Source organism: Nelumbo lutea, chromosome 2, assembly GCF_056320005.1.
Source record: "Nelumbo lutea isolate HS-2025 chromosome 2, American lotus-T2T, whole genome shotgun sequence".
Classification (NCBI taxonomy): domain Eukaryota; kingdom Viridiplantae; phylum Streptophyta; class Magnoliopsida; order Proteales; family Nelumbonaceae; genus Nelumbo; species Nelumbo lutea.
Genome location: NC_142685.1, coordinates 61,490,535 through 61,512,589, shown reverse-complemented (window position 1 = coordinate 61,512,589; position 22,055 = coordinate 61,490,535). Strand labels below are relative to the sequence as shown.

The 22,055-nt window shown below is 35.6% G+C and overlaps 2 protein-coding genes across 2 annotated transcripts; one reads left to right on the top strand and one right to left on the bottom strand.

Annotated features, from left to right (window-relative positions):
• The first annotated feature begins 237 nt into the window (after positions 1–237).
• On the top strand, positions 238–2,385 carry LOC148871091 (BTB/POZ domain-containing protein). The gene is made up of 2 exons (XM_088973427.1): positions 238–472; positions 569–2,385. The coding sequence occupies exon 2, from the start codon at positions 716–718 to the stop codon at positions 2,135–2,137; it is 1,422 nt and encodes a 473-aa protein (XP_088829553.1). The 5' UTR covers positions 238–472; positions 569–715; the 3' UTR covers positions 2,138–2,385.
• A 5,925-nt stretch (positions 2,386–8,310) lies between these two features.
• On the bottom strand, positions 8,311–20,115 carry LOC148871090 (autophagy-related protein 11-like). The gene is made up of 5 exons (XM_088974105.1): positions 18,470–20,115; positions 13,670–15,356; positions 11,469–11,689; positions 10,661–10,874; positions 8,311–8,955 (listed from the first exon to the last, which is right to left on the bottom strand). Exons 1-5 carry the CDS (start codon positions 19,411–19,413, stop codon positions 8,548–8,550), a joined length of 3,474 nt encoding a protein of 1,157 aa, XP_088830231.1. The 5' UTR covers positions 19,414–20,115; the 3' UTR covers positions 8,311–8,547.
• Between the last annotated feature and the right edge of the window lie 1,940 nt (positions 20,116–22,055).

The following is a 22,055-nucleotide window of genomic DNA, read 5'->3' as shown; positions in this document are numbered from 1 at the left end:
TTGTAAGATCGAATGGATATTAAAGGTTTACTTTGATCGGATTTTTTAAGAATTATTGGATTTGAGTTGATAATTTAAGAAAAACAGGTTGTTTTAAGAGAAAAAAGGCAATGAAAAGAAAATACAAAAAGTTTTGATGGGTATTTTGGTAATTTAAATATATTTCGTCAGGGAACTTTGTAATTTACCCTTTACTTTATTTAAGATTTGTAACAAAAATAGATTAAAATTTGGACTTTGATCATTTGCACTACCGTAATTTTGCATCAGTGCAAATAAAATTTGCATTGCAACCAACCGCAGGTCCGCAGCCATATGGAATGGATATGGAATGAGATTCTAGGGTTTGAAAATCTTGGATACGTTTGCATCTCTAAGACGAAAAAATCGGGGGAGTGTCTGGGGTTGTTCTCTCTGCAACCGAAAGAGTATCAATTTCGGATCCAGAGGCGGAACATGGCGAGTCTTCCAGGTACCATTTATTGGTTTATTGTTTTATATTTCCCCCCCTCTCTATAATTGGGAATTGGGGATTGGTTTCATGTTTTAATCATCTTCTTGAATTCAGAAGAAATGCTCGTTCTTCGTACTGTGCTAAAGAGAAAGAAACTTTTGAGGGTTAGCACTGGAAGCACAAAACCTGCAAGAATAAAAAGAGGTCCCTTTTAGCTTTCGTTGTTTTTCCAATTCATCGTATCCTCAGTATTATCCAGAGATGGAAGAGAGTCATTCCAGTTTTACCCCAGAAATTGGACCAGATAACAGGAAGATCAAGCTAAATGTTGGTGGTAAGCTATTTGAAACCACTGTTTCAACAATCCAAGCCGGTGGTCCCGATTCTACTCTTGCAGCTCTAGCAGCTCGAGAGGCTGATGATTCAAACCCAGTTTTTATAGATCGGGACTCTGAAATTTTCTCAGTCCTTCTTTCTGTTCTCCGTTCCAACCGGCTTCCTTCAACTGCTCGTCGATTCTCCAAACAAGAACTTGCCGACGAAGCACTATATTATGGCATTGAGTCCCGCCTCAAATCAGTGATGGCGCCATCCCCACTTATTGGAATTGATGCCTCACTCGTTGCCACAATCCGACCCGCTGCCGATGGGTTTTCATCTTCTTTCACTGCTGGCGCCGGTGATGGTTCCGTCTGGATTGCCCATGGTGGTCAGATCTCCAGCTACGACTGGAATTTGACACACACCGGAACCGTACGGACACACCTCGAGCAGATCACATCAATTCGGCATGTATGGCCTGAGACTGCTGCCATTGGATCTGAGACTGCCGCCGGCCTCCACTTCTACGATTTCTCTGGTGGGCGCCATGTTGGGTCAGTCCACTGGACAGATCCATCAGATCCCCGCATATACAAAGGGCGAGTCATTGCAATTGCTGACTCAATTAACTCAGTCTTTGCCTCGTTCGAATGCCAACACAGAGAGAATTGTATCCTTGTGATAGACAAATCAACACTCCGGGTCAGGTCGGAGATTGGTCGCCTATCTGGGAATTCCACCAAAAACATGGTTCCAAGAAAATTAATTCATCTCCCAGAGTCTAGTGTTATTGTGTCCAGCGCAGTAAGTTCTGGTGCGTTTGGCTTCTCTGGTTACATTAGGCTTTGGGACACAAGATCAGGCGAGATGGTTTGGGAAACAAATGAACCAGGCTCAGGTCGAAGCAACAGGTTTGTGGACTCCTTTGCTGATGTGGATGTTGATATAGAAAAGTCTGCCATCTTCAAGGTGTGCTCAAAGTCAGGCGACATAGGGGTAGCTGATTTACGCAATTTGAGTGATGATCCCTGGGTTTATTTGGAAGACAACAATCCAGGTATCAGAAATTCAGTTGGAGTAGGGAATAGCATAATAAACTGTTACAGAGGCCAGGTGTTTGTGAGTAAAGATGGAGAGCTGGAGGTATGGTCTCGCATCAATGTGAGAGAAGGAATGACAGAAAATGTTTTTGAGCAAGGGTTATATAAAAGGAATTTTGTAGATAAGGTAGAGGACTCAAAGAGAGGGATCATAAACAGGATGGAAGGTGGAGGAGATAGATTGTTTGTCAGTCGAGAAGATGTGGAAGGCATTGAGGTCTGGGAGAGCTCTAATATTTCAGGTGCTACTTCACTTTGGTAATGTGAAATTATGAGATTATTAAAGCTATGTTGTTTATAGATTTAGACAGAGCTGAATGAATATAATGCCTTCTATTTCATGACATGGTTTTGTTATTGATGAATTTTTAAACCCATTTGTAGTTTGTAATTTGTACAGTGTATGCCATGCAGCTATCTGTGTTCGATTGAGACATGAACCAAGATGAATTTATCTCTGGTGTTAAACTATACAACATTCTCAGAAAATCAGAATTGTTGTTTCTTTCATATTTTTAATTCCCTTTTTATTTTTTGCCAAGATAGTGGAGTTGCTTTTTCTTCTTGACAAAAAACATAGTTCGAACATCAATAACAATATATTTCCACTGTTATTTTATTTTATTTTTTTGGATTGTTTTGACCAAGAAAGAGCAAAAAGCTTCCCAAAATCAATCTGAAATATAAACCAGGTCTTGTCACTTCATATAAGGGCCATTACCCAATGTTGGTAATAACTTCCATCCATTAGAACTTGGGTTATTTACCACAGCTTCAAATACGACCTAAAGGATTGCAGTCAAACAATATTAAGTAGACAATCATATTCACCATCATCATCCAAGCCTTATTCCAACTATATGGGGTTGGCTACATGAATCCCATTTCACCATTCCATTCTATTTAATAATTAATTGACATTCATATTAACCAGCTTATTTCATGTATGACATCTGAGTAACAAAGTGGATATCAGTTTCCTTATGGTCAACAACAGCTTCTAACCTACACATGCACCTTGGAAGTTAGAGAGTTTAACCCATCATTCAGCAGGTTGTATGATGGACAACTTGTCTCAAAGTGATATTTTTTCAAGGACGAATAACCATCTCCCCCAGAGGATCTTCCATTAAATCTTTTGTTATACTTCTTTTGACTGTCCAAATTGAAGGTCACATCTCAAATGTTTATGGGAACATCAGACTGGTTTTCTAAATTGGGACTACATAATAGCTGTCACACTTTGTTGTGTCTTCCTTTTAAATGTTCATTATAGTTCCACCAAAAAAAATTGCATGTTATTTTTATCATTTCTTCAGTTATTTCACTTATACATAATTCTGTAAGTGCACCAAATAAGAAATTACCAAGTACTCCTTTCATGGAAAATTTAATTTAAGATTTTTAAAGTTTTCATATCTCTAGATTCTTAGTAAAAACATAATGTATTTATAAATCAAAATTTCCCATTTGGTAATAGTAGCATCACTCCTTACCCAAACTTGTCCATCATGAACTAAAAATTTCTAGTCTATGCGGAGAGCTAAGTTGACACTTATGCTTGTCAAGCTTATCAGGTCTTTTATTAGGTTGCACAACTCAACAAATTTACATGTTATTAGTCATACTAACGGGACCCGTGCGTTGCATGAGAAAATCTGAAAGATTTAATAATTTTATTTACTATTAATTAATATTAAATTAATATTCAAATTTTGTTGTTAATTATAGCTCAACAAATTTACATGTTATTAGTCATACTAGCAGGGACCCATGTGATGCATGGAAAATTTTGAAAGATTTAATAATTTTATTTACTATTAATTAATATTAAATTAATAATCAAAATTTGTTGTTGATTAACTAAAAGTATTCACAGTTATTGTTAATATCTAAAATTTTAACTTGTATTTTCATTTTAACAATTTTAACAATTGTTAAATGTAATTTTCTGGTAATTAAATATAACTTTTTGGTAATTAAATGTAATTTTCTACTATTTATAGATTAAATTATAATTACTGTTAATTACAGTTTAAAAATAATTATTGTTAATTATATTGATATTAATAATTAAAATACATTATTTTTTTCATTACTATTCAGTATTTTTTGCAATAAAATACAATTAATTTATTTTTTTTAATTATTTTTAGTATTTTAATTAAGCTTTAGGTTTTTCAGAAATTTTGGATTTTTAATCAATTTTTGGTTTTTTTTCATTATTATTCAGTAATTTTTGCATGAGTATTTTTCAATAATTTTCAGAATTTTCATCATTTATTTTTTCATATTAGTCCTTACAAAATTAATTTCCATTTGGTTTCAGTAAAAATAAATTAAATAACTAAATAAATACCATAGTTCATAAAAAATAATTTATGGATTGGGTATTTTTGTAATATTCTTTGGTATTTTTTAATAATAAAATACTTTTAATTGTACTCTTTAATATAAAATATTGTTAATTTCTTGGCTAAAACTAATTAAATGTAATTTTCTAGTAATTAAATATAACTTTTTGGTAATTAAATGTAATTTTCTACTAATTATAGCTTAAATTATAATTACTGTTAAATACAGTTTAAAAATAATTATCGTTAATTATATTACTATTGATAATTAAAATACATTATTTTTTCATTATTATTCAGTATTTTTTGCAATAAAATAAAATTAATTTAATTTTTAATTAGTTTTAGTATTTTAATTAAGTTTTAGGTTTTTTAGATTTTTGAGTTTCTTTATTATTCAGTAATTTTTGCATATGGGTATTTTTCAGTATTTTCGTCATTTATTTTTGCATATTAGTCACTACAAAATTAATTTGCATTTGCTTTCAGTAAAACTAAATTAAATAACTAAATAAACACCGTAGTTAATAAAAAATACAACTACTTTTCAATATTTTTTAATAATTTCTGGCTTGGGTATTTTTTAATAAGAAAATACTATTAATTGTACTATTTAATTATTTTTAGTAAATACCCTTATTAATAGAAAATATTGTTAATTTTCAATATTTTTTAATTATTTTTAGTATTTTAATTATGTTTAGGTTTTTCAATTTTTTTTGGATTTTTAATTAATTGTTGGTATTAAAAAATAATCAATTAATTTTTTTATTAGTGTTTATTAAGGTTTCAACTCATAAGTTATCTATCAATTCATATTTTTTTAGCATTTATTAAGTTCGGTTTTTAAGTGGATTTGAAACACACTTTAAACATTTACTAAGTATTCTTAATATTTATTTTTAGTGAAAGTTTAGTGGATTTTTAAGTTAATAATTTTTTTATTGTTTAACCTCAACCTATTTATATTATTTGATTTATACCATGGTTTTCAAAATCCGACTAGAGCAAAAAAATTGGGAACCGGTTTGGTGATCGGTTTTGTTTTACCCCAGAACCGTTATTTTGCCAAAACATGTTGATTTGGTCATCAAACCGTTGAACTGGGCGGTCAAACTGTTTGAACTGTCCAATAGTTTTGGCCGTTTTTTCTTTTTTTTTATTTGTTTTTTGTCAGAATGGGCCATCAGTTCGGCTTGGGAATTGGACCTCTAACTGGTTCATTGTTTGGTTCGGTTTTAAAAACATTGATTTATATTATTACTATTCTCTCTCTCTCTCTCTCTCTCTCTCTCTCTCTCTCTGTGTCTTAAATGTAATAATAACATGCATTAAAATAAGAGGCCTTAGATAACACTAAGGTCTCTCTCTAATAGTGTGCAGTTTTATTAATCTAATTAAGATAAGCAATGATTGTTGTGTTATATTTTTAAAATAAAAAATTAAAAAAATGTAAAATAAATAAAATAGATAAATAACTTCTCTCAAAAGAGAGACATGGTGGCATGGACCGTCCAATTTTAATATAAAGCTAGAGTTATATTTTTATTCCTTTCTAGATCTTTTTTTCTTTTTATTCCTTGCCATTCTTGCAGTCCAATTAGCACTTATGGGAACTCAGTTGAATGAGCTATTTATTCCTTTCTAGATCATCACCAACATTACTTTATCTTATCATCTATCATGCCCAAAGAGATAATACAGACCGATAAGATGGGTTAAGTGTCAATCCTCTATCACCAGCATAAGTCTTAAACTAAGTGTTAAAAATGTAGTCAGTAGATTTAGTTGGCATTTTATTTCGAAATAGATTCCTCGTCTAGATTTTTTTTTTTTTTTCTTTTCTGAACTTCCACCCATGAGATTTCAATCTTAACCCCATGTCACACAGATTAAGGCTTGGGTCATGTACTGGTACTCCTACCAGCTGGCAGAACTTAACAATATATGCGCACTTTGATAGGTGACCATATTTGGTGAATTTACAAGAAATATGTATTATTATCCAAACAGTTTAATATGATCTTTGATGCATCCGTCTTGCCTCTTGCAAGTTCATAGTGAAAATAGCTTTTGATTGAAGTGCTTCTAAATTACTTTTGTGGTAGCAACGTAGAAACTGCACTTCTGAAATTGGATTAACATACGCTGCTTATTCAATTTTCTATTTTCCAGAACCATAATCGTTCATTCTTATCACCCACGAATAAACATTTATTTTTAAGAAGACTCCGAAATTTAGCCTTATTTGCAAGTTGCCAATCAGCTGATTGATAAGGTCTCCTGCTGGTCATAGCGGAAATTTGAGATTGAATCCCACCTGCACCTGGGTTGGGGGATGGATTAATCCCTCCCCCAGGGGGTTGTGTAGCCCCAAAAAAATAAAAAGCTTAACCTTATTTTTAAGAAATTGGACTAACATGCATTGTTTATTTGAATAAACACTTATTTTTAAAACTCCCAGACTTGGCCAAAGTGCATTGCAATACACAACTTTTGCTTATCCCGTGAGGCTGTGACAAACTCCTTAAGGCTCAGTTTGGAAAGAATACAAATACAAATATGTACAGTGCATGTTGTTGATTAAGTGTTTTTTTTTTTTGTGTATTTCCAAAACTGAAACCAAAAACATGTTCTTAAATTTCTGATTTAAAGAACATGTTTTCATCTGGCTATTTAATATCATATTTCATAGATCATATAATTTTAAGGCTGGTTCCAAGAACATTTATTGTTTTTTTTCTGAAAGAAAACCAACTTCTTTTTGCCTTTCAGAATGACAAATAGAGTTGAAATATTCACCTTTGTAAACACCCCCAAGGTTATCTGCAATCCACCGCCTGTTTCCTTCAAGTAGCTGATCATCCTCGTTTGAGCGTCCTACAACATGTGCCGCCGCTGGAAAGCTGAATAGTCCCTTCAACTTCAAGAGTAGCCATGATCTAGCTAAGTAGCCTAAGTAGAAATTGTTCATGAAGTAACCACTGGGTTAATATGATGGCATAAGAAGACCATGATGACACATTGACACCTGTTACCCGACTGCTGGGTCGAACCATCCAAATAGCCTTCCAGATCATAGCTTCTCAGGAATGACATCCACAACAGGAGGGAACAGTCTGCCGGTTTGAAATTTGAGAGACAGTACTTGAGATATACCATGCTTCAAAAGGGGTGTCAATTGGACTTGATTCGGTCCAATCCAATCCGGTCCAACATGGATCCCTTTATAAATGGGTTGGACCCAATCCAAATCCCATACAATCGGTCCAATTGAAATACAAATGGACTGGATGAGGTCTAATCTTTCCTAATTAAATGAAACATAAAAAAAAACCCTAAAAAATATAAAAAATTACATAAATACATACATACATATGTTTAAACATATTATATATATTACATACATTAACAAATATATTATTAATAATTCAATTTAATACGATTTATGATTTTGTTTAATTTATAAACTTTTGAAAACTAAATCAAACCGTTTTAAGGCAAAAACAGACCAAACAGCCAATTAAAATTTGATCTGGTACAATTTCGCCGTCTAAGCCATATAATGAACCCTCAAGTGCTTTATCCTATTTCAATCAGGGGTAGCATAAGTATTTTCAAAATGATATGATGGGCCAAAACAGGCCAAAATGAAAATGAGCACTTGTTCGGTACGTGCTTAAAAATAAGCCCAAAATTTTGGTTTCTTGGAATTTAGACTTTATTTTAGGAATAAGGACTTATTTGGCTTTTTCAACAAATGGACAAAAGTGCTTACCGGTGTGGAATAAGAATACTCTCAAAGGGGAGCCTAGTGTTGTTTGAGAGGGTTCTCCAATGTTGATAAACCCTGCAAGGATGCCCCAGTCCTTTCACCATCAGAGATGGAAAAGTTATCAGGCTCTATAGGCGCTTTGCAGTACGGAGATTGTGGCCCCCAAGAGAGACATCAAGCTTTTGTCATCCATAGCAGCAGTCAGGGTTGACCATCCATGATCAACCAATCTGACTAATCCTCTTTTCTGATTAGGGTTGCCCATCTCCAAATTCCAAATCCACCGGCCCACTGATCATAAACCCATTATACTGGACAAGGTAGAAGATTAATAAATAGATTAAGAGCTGAAGAATATTCACAATTTTCTAGTTACAAGAAAAGTAGCTTATTATATACAAGAAACTTTAAGACCATATTGATGATCAGCTGTACAAAGAGGATGCAATTAAACCTCCACTCCGATCAAGACAAGGGTCTCCTTCTTCCATACATATATGTACACTTTGTTTCTTCCGTCATGTCCGTCTAGTCGCAGAAAGATCAGGAAGGAGGTGAGGAATGAATAGTTGTGTCAGGTAACATTGCTACTGTCACTACGAAGTATTCACAGCCAACAGGGAGACCATACGGGTTTGATGTGGGCACCGACCCCAGAGCTGTCAACCGATGAGTCCCCGTTTCAGAATTCAGGTTATCTACTTGATCTCCCCCATGCTCAGACCGAGTAGGTGGCAACCTTACTGTTTGCCGTTCTATATGCACAATCTGCCCAATTATGTAACTGGGTTTGCTTGGGAGGTTTCCAGCAAACAAAGCTACAGATTCTGCAGAGAGGTAATAGTTAGAGCAGTTCCGATTGATCGCCTCATAATGCCCAGCGGAATTCAGAACAAACGCAGCTATCTCATGGACTTCAAAATGAATAAATGATATCTTCTCCTTGCTTGCCTGTGTCATAAACATCAGAACGTTAGAGGATCACAAATGAGAGAGAGAGAGAGAGATAATAAAGTATGAAGATAGCATTCGAACTGGAGCTACTTTCACATTTTTTCAGTTAAGAGGTCAACTACGAGAATTGATTAGCTGAACTTGAGTGGTTGTGGGCTGTTGCGTAGAAAAATGATTAGTGCAACAGCCCAGCAAACAGCTACCATGTTCAGCTAATCCATTCTCGTCTACTACAAAACGAAGAGGAAAATACAAGATCCACAAACTCTGAACCTCTCAGTTTGGGCTATAAAATACAAGCACCTAATTACCCATTTTGAATGGCAGGGACTCAATTCTTTCCTAAGGAAGTTGCCTCTTACCAATTACCATCCTTTGGTCCTCATAAAAATTCATACTATACACCAACAGTCGCATGGTACTGCAACAGGTACTATGGTTGTAAAAACCTTACAATTTATGATACAATTCATGATATGGGTCATGAATTCCAAGGGTTTCAATTCAGATTTTATGTTTGAATCCCTTTCTAGAGAAATCTTATAATTACTGTTTGAATCCTGAGTTAATTCGTAGATCTTACGGTTCGCAGGATTGGTGCGATTCAAGGGGGCTTTTTTGTAGAACCCTTTCTAGAATATGGTTTATTTGGGTTATTTAAGACATTTGAAAAACTTATCGAATTTATTTTCCATCATATGTAGGGTTTTCTTCTCTGAATCTATCACATATAGGTTAAATAGCAATTGTAAGTGGATTAGTTAACTTTCAAGTCAAAATTGGTTATATCATCTTACACTTCTAGTGTAAAAATGGCAAGGCAATGAAGGCATTGTCTCAAGTACTAGTATGGTAGTACTAAAGATGGATTAAAAATGATGTAAAATCACTCTTTTTATTGTTTTCCTCTTTTCATATTCTTTTCAGAACTAGTAAACGTGTACGTGCATTTGCACGTGGCACTATCTCTGATACAACTATTTATAATTCATAGGTAGTTTCTTGTTATGAGTGGGTAATTTCTGAACTATTACAAGTGGGCAGCTTCTAAAGTGAGAATAATGAAGGACATTTATGCCCATTGTATGCTTAAACAAGAGGGGTAGAAAACGTCCAATGAAAATTCCAAAAAGAAGGGGTATTCGCTCTTTCATAAGTAGTATAGATTATCTTATGATTTATGATATGGTTCAAAATTCAATTCAGTTCAACATTCTCTATGGTTTACAATACAGTAATAATTTTCAGAGAAAGAGAGGTCCCTGCCACCACAAGATGAAAATAGTAAAAAGAATATGAAAAGAGGAAAACAGCAGTATGCAGTATGATACTGAGTTTTGCCATAGCTGATACAGATGGCTCTCAAAAGTCATCTGCTCGTGGTGCAGTCCCAAAATATATCATGGACTTAATCATGCATGAGATGGTCAAAATGTCACAGCCAGCATTCACTCATACAAGAAGTGCCCCACCAACTTAACTACAAAGATCAAAGTCATCAAACAAGTTGACGAGTCACAGTAAGAAAAGAAGACTTGTGGAGACAAGATCCACCAATAATCTCATGCTGTTTTTTTCACCACTTAAATGCAATCCTATTCAACCCCACAAAAATTTGTGGAGCCCAGGTCCACAATTATATTCATGCTTTTGTATCACTATAGTAAATAGTTAAAACAACAAAAACTCTTCAAGAACTAACCTGTTTCTCAAGTTGATTCTTTGTGTATACTTTTTTTATCAATTCTTTCTTCTCTTCTAGTTCCTTTACTAGATGCCCATGTGAAGCTGCAGCCCTCGAGCACCTCTTTAGCAACTCTGTACGGTGTCGAGACAGAATACTAACTTTATCTGCAAGGATCCGGATACAATTCTGGAACTCCACAGTGCCATCATCTTTATTGTCATTAATGGAGCTGAAAATAGAAACCAACTAATGCATTAATTAATAAAACAGCATATGCATAACAAACAAATGCTTTGCAAGTAAAGAGAAATTAGTGGAACCACACGAAATCAAAAATCATTTTTACAAACTAAGGATAGAGGAAAGCTTGGGGGCCATTTGATAACAGCTGAAGCGGTTGAACAAAAAAATCATTGCTTTATCTTTTAGTAAAATTGTTTTCAAGGAGGTTGTGGATTCTGTATGGGTCAATTTAATTATTTTATCAACAAAAAGACAAAACAGCAAGTTATTCAGTTCAGCAACTTCAGCCATTATCAAATGGCCATTTCGTTCAGAGAAAATCAGATTGAGGAAAATCTTGTGTGACTATATGAACAAAGAGTAGCCATCTCTAGAAGATTAGGATCAAGGAAAACTTGTGCAATGCATACCGAACATGAGTAGATAAATCTATGACCCCATATACCATGCAAATCTCCCATAAGATCACAAGTTCATAACTAAGAATTTGAAGGGAAAATTATCCACGCAGCCCACTCTATGTCGAAATGCAAAATGAATTGTCCAATTCAAAAAAAAAAAAAGTGTTTGATTAACTTACCTTGTCAATGACACAGCTAAAGCACGCAAGGAATCAGCAAAATTTGCCACTCCACCTGAACCAATAACACAGCTACGAAGCCGTTCAAAAAGGCTGCGCATTTTCACAGCAGAGGCACGCAGCGCACTATATTCTGAGGCCCTCCTATCAGCAGCACAAAGATGAGTGTGTGCTTCCTTTCTTGCGTCATGCAGGCAATTCTCCAAGTGAGCACAATTCATCTGTTTCACAAAGAACAAATGCAGCGCACGTATAAAGGTACATGCATTAAAGACAAGATATCTACTAAAGAATACAATGGAAGGCTTCTTTCCAGAACTTAGTTAATCAATAACAAACAAAAGGTTGCATAAAATGAAACGTTATAAAGAAAGATAATAACATAAAATGGTATTGTTAAAGCAATAACAAACGAAAGATAATAGCATAAAATGAAACTTTATAAAGAAAAAAATGTTCCAACACCTGCAAAATTATTTATGAAGAGCATCAAAGGTTGCATCATGATAGTAGAATCTGGAAACCTTCTCTATCTGTCTTTTTTCTTGTGAATCCTTTATTGATACCTTAGTCCTTCGAAGGGGGTGGGGGGCTTTTCCAGAGGTTTGGAGCAGAACCTATTCCTCCTAAAATACAAGCCTTTTGCCGGGAAACTATCCTTGGAAAGATAAATACCCATGATGTGCTCTAGAGAAGAAGAACAAATAAATGCCTTACCCCATGTATCTGTCTTTTATGCAAGGCCGAAACCATCCCTCATTTAATAATATCCTGTAACTTTGTGATTTGTATTTGGGAGTGCATCTCTTCTCTCTTTTGGTTGCAGGTGGAAACTTCCCCAACATATTGCCACCTTATTCAACCCTAGCTTATTCAGACAAGCAAAAAAAGAGGGGAAGACTGTTATGGAAGGTGATCAGGCCGTCAGGGTAGCAACTGTCTGGACTTTTTTTTTAGTAAAAAAGAATTCATGAAAAACAAAAGAGAATACAAGGAGAAGGTGATGAGAAATCACCTAAGAGAAGAAAGAACATAACCCAACATCAAAAACAACACACTTACACCCAACACTAGACCGAAACAAATAGAACAATTCAGACAAACACCAACTCTCAGCCACACAACCGCAGAACAAAAACAAACAAACAACTCCAACAAAATGGACTTTTTACATATCTCCGCCCTACTTTCCTCAAACTCTTTGAAAGCTCTCCTAGCAAAGGCCTCACCACCCCCCCCCCCTCACGTTTTCCTTCCAAAAACTTACCACCCTCAAATTCTTTGTTCATACAAGAATTAATATCCACACCATCCGACTCCCTCTCCTTCCTTTCTTGATTCAAACTATCATTTCTAATTAATAGTTTAAAACCTTGTTCCTTTCCATACAGAGCACTATCACCTCCTTGACCACGCCCCTTTGACCTAGGTTCTTCAATTTTCTTCCCTTTCTCTTAGACAATCTCTTATATGTGTTACTTGACCCCAACTAGGCCTTCTCTCAACCTTGAGAACACCTTGGATACGTGAACAATGTGAAATTTGTTTGACACCCTAAGCTTTTTATGTTCTGCTTCACTGTGAAAGCGAGAAACATCAACAGGCTCTCCTAGAAACTATCTATACCAAGTTGCCTCCAAGAACCTATCTTGGGCCTCTCCCTCCCTCAATTATTTTAAATATGTATTGAAACATAAAGTGTGTAAAGTTACATGAGTGCCCCTAGTGAAGCAGTTGACTTAAAAAAACATAAAAGGAGTAAGTATTAAGGCCCATAAAGAAGGTCCACTACAGCAGAAACAAAGCTACTAAAAAAATAAATAAAAACAAAGGCCCATTCAGCCCAATCTCTCTACAATTACCTAGCTCAAAAAAAAAAAAAAAAGTTCATTAGTTCTATTTTTATGAAGATATATGTTATTTTTAAGACTATCAGTTACTAATCTCTCCTCCATTAGCACCCTCTACACGTTCATTTAATAACTTTTCAAAATAGGTTTTCCATCTTTCCTTGATTTCCTCGTCTTTTACCAAGGCTCTTTGATGTTTAGTTAAATTAAGTATTCAAAAGTATTAGCCACAAAATTATCTAAGCTTCTAATATATGTGGGGTCTTACTTATCCTGAGAAGCACTATACTAAACACAAATAATTTTTCAGAAAAACCAAAATGGAAATCTGTGATGTACCCAGACTCGTACCTGAGATTCATCAAGGAGTTTTCGACTCATTTCCAACTCTTTACTAAGGTTGTCAACCTCCTCCATTGCAGCTTTGAGCTTGGTTTCAGTTTCACTCAACTGGTTTGACTTATCTGCAAATGCACTTTGTAATTCCAAGACAAGATCACCCTTAAATTTAGATTCTGTATCTGGTTCTCTTTCAGTTTCACAAGGTAAAATATTCTGAGGCTCCAATATGGCCTCAGCAGTAGAGCTGTTAGACAGTGTCAAACCCAACTGTCCCACCATTGTCTCTTGCACAGATTTATCTCCTACTTGAAGTTCATCTCGATGTGGCTCCACCATCGACAAATCCAACTGAGGATTTAGCATGCCAGAGGACTCAATCATATTTTCATCAACCCCTTCTCGGGCTTTGCCTGGATGGCTATTGAAATGTTCCACTTTTGAATCCAATGAAGCAGTTGTGCAGGAGAACTCATCCATGGGTTCAGTAGAGATGTAAGGCATGTGGGCCTCCCCATCTCCTGATAGTTCTGACTTGCACTCGTCAATTTTAACAGATGAATTGGCAAATTCAGAGACATCCTTACCACTTGAAAGATTGTGTCCTTGAAGATACTGGTCAGACAATCTTTGCTCTAGCTCTTGCATGCGCTTCTCATATGACAGGCATTGCATTTCCTTCATCTTTAGCATGGATTGAAGATGCTTTACATATTCATCCTTCAGATGCAAAGCTTCAGCCGTCTTCTCAGCTGCATTCTTGAGTAAATTATCCAGCTTACTATCATCCAGTGAATAATACTCAATTTCAGGGCTAATTGAACAAATTAGTGCTATGGCAGAAGCAAGTTCGGCTTTCAGCCTCGCATTCTCTACCTCCATCTTGCTCGTTCCAGCAATTTCTACTGAGTCATAGACTTCAAGTAACTCCACAGAATCAAATTTCTCAGAGAGTTCCCCAGAAGACTCTTCTGCCTCATCCAATTGGAATCTATCATTTGACATGGAAAATGACCCTTTTGATGTTCCCTGTTTCTCGCCTTTAAAAGGAATATGTACCAAATATTCAGGTGCATAACGATCGATATCAGCAATATCAACCTCCAGCAAATTAGAGTCAAAAGGAGCAATATTTACATCGCACTGACTGGGAGTATCAAATAACCCCATGGATGCAAATACATCCCGAGGTAAGAAAGCACTCTGTGCTTTCAAGAACTGCTCCCGTCTTCTGACCTCAACCTCCCTCTTTGTTGCAAGCCTTTCTGCCAGTTGTCCAGCCATGCCCATGTACAACTTCATAGAAGCCTTCCTTCTCACCACTTCGGCAAGGCAGGCTCTGTATGCAGGGCCAATTCCATGTACGAATTTCAGATCTGCAAACAGATCATCTTGGCGCACCATTGCCTCTTTGAAAGCTGGAAATTGTAGCCGAACATCTCTAATGATGAATTGAACATATGCAACCCTTTGCATGCAAATATGGACAAAATGGTTCATCTCATTCTTCTTATCCTTGCAGACATCCAGCAGCTTGGAAATGGATTGATCAAAAGATAGCAGCTTGGGTAAGTGATGTTTGTCATGGCTCTCATACATTGGGCCCAGGGCTGAAACTGCATCATGAGGACGGAGTGATGCAGATAATTGGCAGCTCAAACAATCATCCACCAGCTTCTTTACAGTGATGACATCCTTGCTGCATAAAAATACAAGAATAAATTTCTGGATGGTAGTGAAGACAAAACTTTAAGTATTTTCAAATACATGGATTGAATTATGACATAAGGCACATAATAAAATATGCAAGGGCTACTAGTTATAACTTTACAATGATATCATCATACAGCATTGGAGAAACAGTGCTGCTTATTGATCAAAACAAAAAAAAAAAAAAAAAAAAACAAAAGAAATAGTGCTGCTTAGGTGGTAAATGCATACAGGTGTTAAATTCTGTGAAGTCAAAACATTTCAATATTGTTTGGGAACATTTGTACTACTTAAGTCTTTCAAACACAAAACGATACAAGGTTCTGATGCAGCTATTCTCCAAATGAGGCATGGAGAAAAGAAATACAACACACATGGACACATGAAGCATAATACACCAAGAAGCAAGTAGAGCAAGACTCTTCGATCAATGCAACATCTCTATAAGAATTAAAAAATAAAAAATAAAAATAAAAACATTTCTAAAACTTACATAGTTTTAAGCACAAAACGAAGAAAGGTTTTTATGCCGCCAATCTCCTTAAAAAAATAATGAAAGTTGAGCAAGCCCATTCTAAATAAATGTTAGTCAACAGGATATACATAGTTTAATGAGGATAAATTCATCCAGGCTTTGTCTAGACAATGGTTCTAAAAATTAAGATATTCCAGACTGCAAAAAATTAGGACCTCATTTGACATGTGGGGTTGCCACTAGAGTTAAATGGATAAGTTCAACTGGACATTTAAAAAAGTCCTAAATATTTTTCATTAGTTCATTATAAACATTTGATATGAGTGATCTCATTTGAACTGATCCATATTGCTTGTTAAGGCAAAACAAAAACTGCTGGGAAAGTTTCTTATAAGCTCCCTTTGTATGGCCGCTTGTTGAACAGGGATTTTTTTTGTTGATTAATGAAGTTTTACTTCACCTTTTCTCAAAAAAAAAAAAAAAGAAAAAGGAAAGAAAATATGTATTGATCTACTTGCACCAATCAAAGATAGAAGAGGGAAAATGCATTAACCCTAAAATTCTGAAACAGAAAATCATGAACCCCATTTCAGCAAGTGAATATTTCATAAACACCTCAATTATTTGAAAGTTCTAAAGATAAAAGTTTAGTTCACTTCAATGGTGAAGGAGAAGATATAGGAGAATCCTCATATTAAAGCCAACTTGAACTTTAACAGTAATTAAACAAAGGATAATAAGGAAAAACAATAGACAAGAAAAGCATTTGGAAGTTAACAAGAACAATAGAAAAAGATGCAAATTTTGCACATCCCAACCTACAATGCCAGTCAGTTCCCTAACCAATGTTTGAAAAATAGAACCAACAACCCAAGTTCTTACAAGGTTTGTAAAAGCATTTCGACCAAAACAAACCATAATATTAAGTCTGGACAATATATTGATGCTGTTTGAATATGAAAAATCCATGGTCATAAAAAGAAATAAAAAATCAGAATATCAGATAATGAGATTCTAAGAACAAATGGCACCTATAAGAAAATTCACCCTGTGCAACCATCATTGTTTTTCTGTATCACATGGTTGGTACTAGTAATCTTAGGTAAGCATTATTGGTCTCCAAAAGAGATTGCACAAACAAGAGATGGTAAAGGAAATGCTTGCAATTGGACAATGCCATGTTGAGAAGAAACTTGCATGGAATCCATGTCCATCTATCTTGACACGTAATCGAGTTTCTTTTCTTGATTTTGATCATCTATGCCAGCCATTGAAGGGAGTTCGGCTTCATGTTAGGTTTTTGATTCTTGGTTGCAAAAGCATATTTGGGGGAACAAAAGTTGTGGGTGGACTTAGGATTTTATCTATTATATCTTTGATGGGTTTCAGGGGGAATTCAGGTTTCATCGAAGATTTATGTGACAGGTTTGTGTCAATTAGGGTTTTTGTGGGGGCTTTTATGGTTTCTGTTAAATATGGAGCTTTTATGTATGTGGTGGACTTGTTGAGTGAGGTAAACTGAGTTGTCTTTGTGCATCACTGAGTTTAACTTATTCTTGTATTATTAGTTGTTAAGAATTTCATTGGTGGGGTTTGAGGATCTTGGGTGGGGTTCCTTTGGGTGCGGAGATTGGAGAGCAAGAACAGTATTGAAAATTTCTAGAATGCCTGTCACTTCCTCAATCCATGTTGTAAAAATAAAACCAACAACCCAAGTCCCTTTGAAGTTTGTAAAACCACTTTCACTAAAATAATACTATAATATTAAGCTTTGTCAATATACTGATGCTGTTTGGAATATGAAAAAGAAATTAAAAAAAAAAAAAAAAAAACAGGTATGAGCTTCTAAGAACAAATGGCTCCTATAAGAAAATTCATCCTGTGCACCTATCCTTTCTTCCTGTATCGCATGGCTCCAAAGGAAATTGCAAAAGAGGGTGGGCCTTCGCACAACAGTTGGGTTGCTCCATTGCAACCTGGGTGACCAGGGGTTCAAATCCTGGAAACAGCCTCTCTGTATGTGTAGGGGTAAGGTTGGTACGTCTGTTCCTCCTAAGCCTCCCAGACCCCACATTGGTGGGAGCCTCATGCACTGGGATGCCCTAAAGGAGATTGCGAAAGCAACTCAAGGAAATGCTTGCATTTTGACAATGCAATGTTGAGAAGAAATTAGATCAACCCCTGGATTCTTTTTATCATGGAGCAACCTTTCCCAAGGAGATCCATGCAAAAACATACTCAAGTAACGCCTAATATGATAGAGTTCTAACCCCTGGCACAAACAGGAGAAACTGAATTTGGATCCAAACGTCCTACAAAGGAAGATTACTACTTTGATCATCAAAAAGTCCGAATGCTATGATATGCCATGACTCAGTAGATGCACCAGCATCATCAGAATTCCAACCAAGGTTAGGCAAGCTATTTAATAAATAACACATTAGGCTCAGCTTGGGAAGATTACAAATAAAAATATGTACTCTGCAAATACAAGATTTAAAAATAACCTATACAAGGTTTTACACTGTACATACTTGTATTTGCACTCCTTCCAAACTGAGCCTTACAGACAAAATGGTTAATCTAAATAGAAAAAACATAACAAGAAGAATATACATAAAAACAACCTGAGAGACTGCATTATACTCTTTTGCTCATGAAGATATCGCTGATGGTCTTTGATCATCAGTTCTAAGTCCCCAATTGCAGCAGAAACCTTGCTAGAAAACAAATCTTCAACCCGACGCTTCAATTCATTAAACATCTGCCTAAGTTGTGAAACCTTTGCCTCGAATTGCCGGTGCGAGTTGTTACAATTCTCCGCCCATTTTCTTAAGTTTTCCTCTTTAACAAAATCAAGGAGGCATTTGCGGGTATCCGTCTGCAGACCTGGGTGAAGCTTACAAGACCTCAACTTCTCCAAATCCCTCCCAAAATTAACCAAAAGGTCCGAATGGTACCGATGTTGCTGTAAGTAACACTTCATGAAGTCCGCATACATTTGATGTATCATCCGATAGTAATGGTCCATACTACCTCTGGCAGTCTCCACAGCTCTGTCTTGCACCTTCTGCTCTCTCAAGAGCCTCTCACAATTTTCAAATTTCACTTGCGTAGAACTGTAAATAGCGTGCCCACGTTGGAAATGGCATCTGAATTGCCTCTCATACGAAGGCAATGCCTTGAGTGCAGGGTCTGAAGCATCATCCAAAGGGTGCGGATCTTGTGAAGCTGATGGCAATGGAGGGTCAGCAATTTCAGGGATATCAACTTGCTCTAGCGGAGGGGGTGGGGAATCCGCTAAAAGTCTTGCTCGGTTATAGAGGAAGACCTCACGGTCCTCGCACGGAAGTTTGTAGGCCGACAAGGGCCGCTGGGATTTAAGCTTCATGTCCATACAGAGCAAAAGCTGGTCGTTGAGGTGAATACCTGATACCGACTCTATGTACCGCTGAACTGCCTCAACAGTCATCGATTCATCGCAGTCAAGCTCAAAACTGTGGCCATTCTCTGCAATATGAACCAGTAGCTTCCCTCTGGGGGCGAAATCCTCTGTAACACTAGAACTCATCGTATCCCCAGGATCAAATCTCCACCACAGAAACCCAAAAAATAATCAATTATAGAGATTGTCAATCTTGTTCTTGCTTTCCAATTTCCGCACCCAACAGAACCTCACCCAAGATCCTCAAACTCCACCAATGAAATTATTAAACAACTAATAATACCACAAAGACAAATCAGTTTACCTTACCCAACAAGTCCACCACATACATAAACCCCATATTTAACGGAAAATCATAAAGTCCCCACAAAAGCCCAATAATATAGAATAGATAAAACCCTAATTCCACCCACAACCTTCGTTCCCCCAAATCTGCTTCTGCAACCAAGAATAAAAAATCTAACATGAAGACGAAAAAACAACAAATGAAACTTCTCGAACTGACACGCAATCCTACTTCAAATCCAACAGGAGAAATTAAAAAACACAAATAAAAAATTCCTTCAACGGCCGGCGAAGATAATCAAAATCAAGCAAAGAAACAAGATTACGTGTCAACTGTGTCAATATAGATAAACGTGATTCCCTGCAAGTTTTCCCCTAAGAAACCCTAAATTGAGGCTTCTATTCTGGGTATTTCTTTAATCTTTTTCTGGGTATCACTAAAAAGCACAGAGAACCTTCCGCAGCAAACTTCCACTCTTAGCAGAAGAGCTCTCCTCTAGCCTCTAACCAGAAGTTCGGAGGAAAAGAGTACCAGCCTTATATAATCTTCACTCTCCTCTCTCTCTCCTATTTATCTAATATAATATTGTCGGTGTTTTCTACTTTTCTTTAATCAGTGGTCTCCCTTCTCTGATTGTAGCATCAATCACATTAAATAATTCAAATTATTCACGATGTGTGGGTCCTACGAACAGGTAGCCCGTATAATCTGCTGCAGAACGGATGATCTCAACCGTCCGTCTTGTAATTAGCGAAGATGGCCCACTTTCATGGGTTGAGACTTGAGGTCTTCCTCATGGCTGCACACGCAGTGCACTTTTCAGATTAGGACCCACCATTCGCTGCATCTAGTCCGCGCAAATTGAGGGTGGAGGGGCCCACTTTCAATGGATCTCATATGAGGCATCAATTGTGACAAGTTGCTTGGTCGTGTGGGGTCCATTCCGGCAATCTAATTGGATTAAAGTGGATCCGGTTCCTTAGTAGCAAATGTTACGCTCTAGAATTTTGCTTTCGGGTCAAATGAAGATTTGCAAAAGACAAAATATATGCGGATTTGGGTTTCTTCTGAAGTCTGAACAACATATTGGGCAGGGATTTCGACAAAGCGGGTCCATTTATAGCACACCCTGATGGGCCGGGCGGGATGGGACGTTAAAATCCATGATGTTTAAAAGAATGACCCGGGTTGATACTTGATAACCCTGCCTTTGGGCGTTTTCTGAAGACCAGGCTCAGGTTGAGCCCGGGCCCGAATAGCACCCTTACAAAACATGGTGTAACCTGACCCAGTGAAATTTAATTGGAGCATAATCTATAGGGATATCAATAGAATTGGGTTCGACACAGGTTTGGTTCAATTTGACCACGATCAAAGCACCATCAAACCAACCCCAACCTGTCTCATATATTGTGCACCTACATTCAATTAAGCGAACATAGCACCGCTCTAACTCAATCCAAACCCAACCCAAAACCCGATTTAGGCCGACCTGTTCCTTAGACTATTAGGGTCAGGTATACCCCTTAACCCGACCCAATAGAATCCAATCTATGTTTGCCCGCCTAGCAGGTCGGCCAGAGTTGTTTGACCAAATAGTTGTCTGACTAAGTTATTTAATATTTGTTATTAATACATTTAACTGAGAGAGAGAGGGGACCTTTGACTTTTGTAAGGCCTCTTATTTTAATGTATTTTATTATTAAATTTAAGAGAGAGAAAGAGAGAATAATAATGTTATAAATAGATTGAGGTTCATTAATCAAAAAATTATTAATTTAAAAATCTACTGAACTTTCAATTAAAATAAATATTAGCAAAACTTGGTAAATATTAAAAATGTGTTCCAATTCCACTTAAAAATCAAACTTAACAAATACTAATAAAAATAAGAAATTTAAATATAAAAATATTAATAAACAGTTTTAATAATATTATTAGATTACTTTATATTTATGCATTTTTAATTAATTAATAATTTTTATAAAATGAGACCTTTATTGTGCATAATGAACTCATTAAAAATGACAAAAATTAATGAAAATTTAAAATGTAGAACCCGCTTTATTAACAATATTTTATTGCAAAAATTACTAAATAATAATGAAAAAATACCAATGATTAATTCAAAATCTAGAAAATTCTGAAAAAATCTAAACATAATTAAAATACTAAAAATTTAAAAAATATTGAAAATTAACAGTATTTTATATTAAAAAGGGTATTTACTGGAAAATAATTAAAAAGTACAATTAATAGTATTTTATTATTAAAAATACAAAAAAAATATTAAAAAAATACCCAAGCCAAAAATTATTGAAAATATTGAAAATTGATTGTATTTTTTTATTAACTATGGTATTTATTTAGTTATTTAAATTATTTTTACTGAAAGCAAATGCAAACTAATTTTGTAGTGACAAATATGCAAAAATAAATACTGAAAATATTGAAATTAATTGAAAAATACTCATTTGCAAAA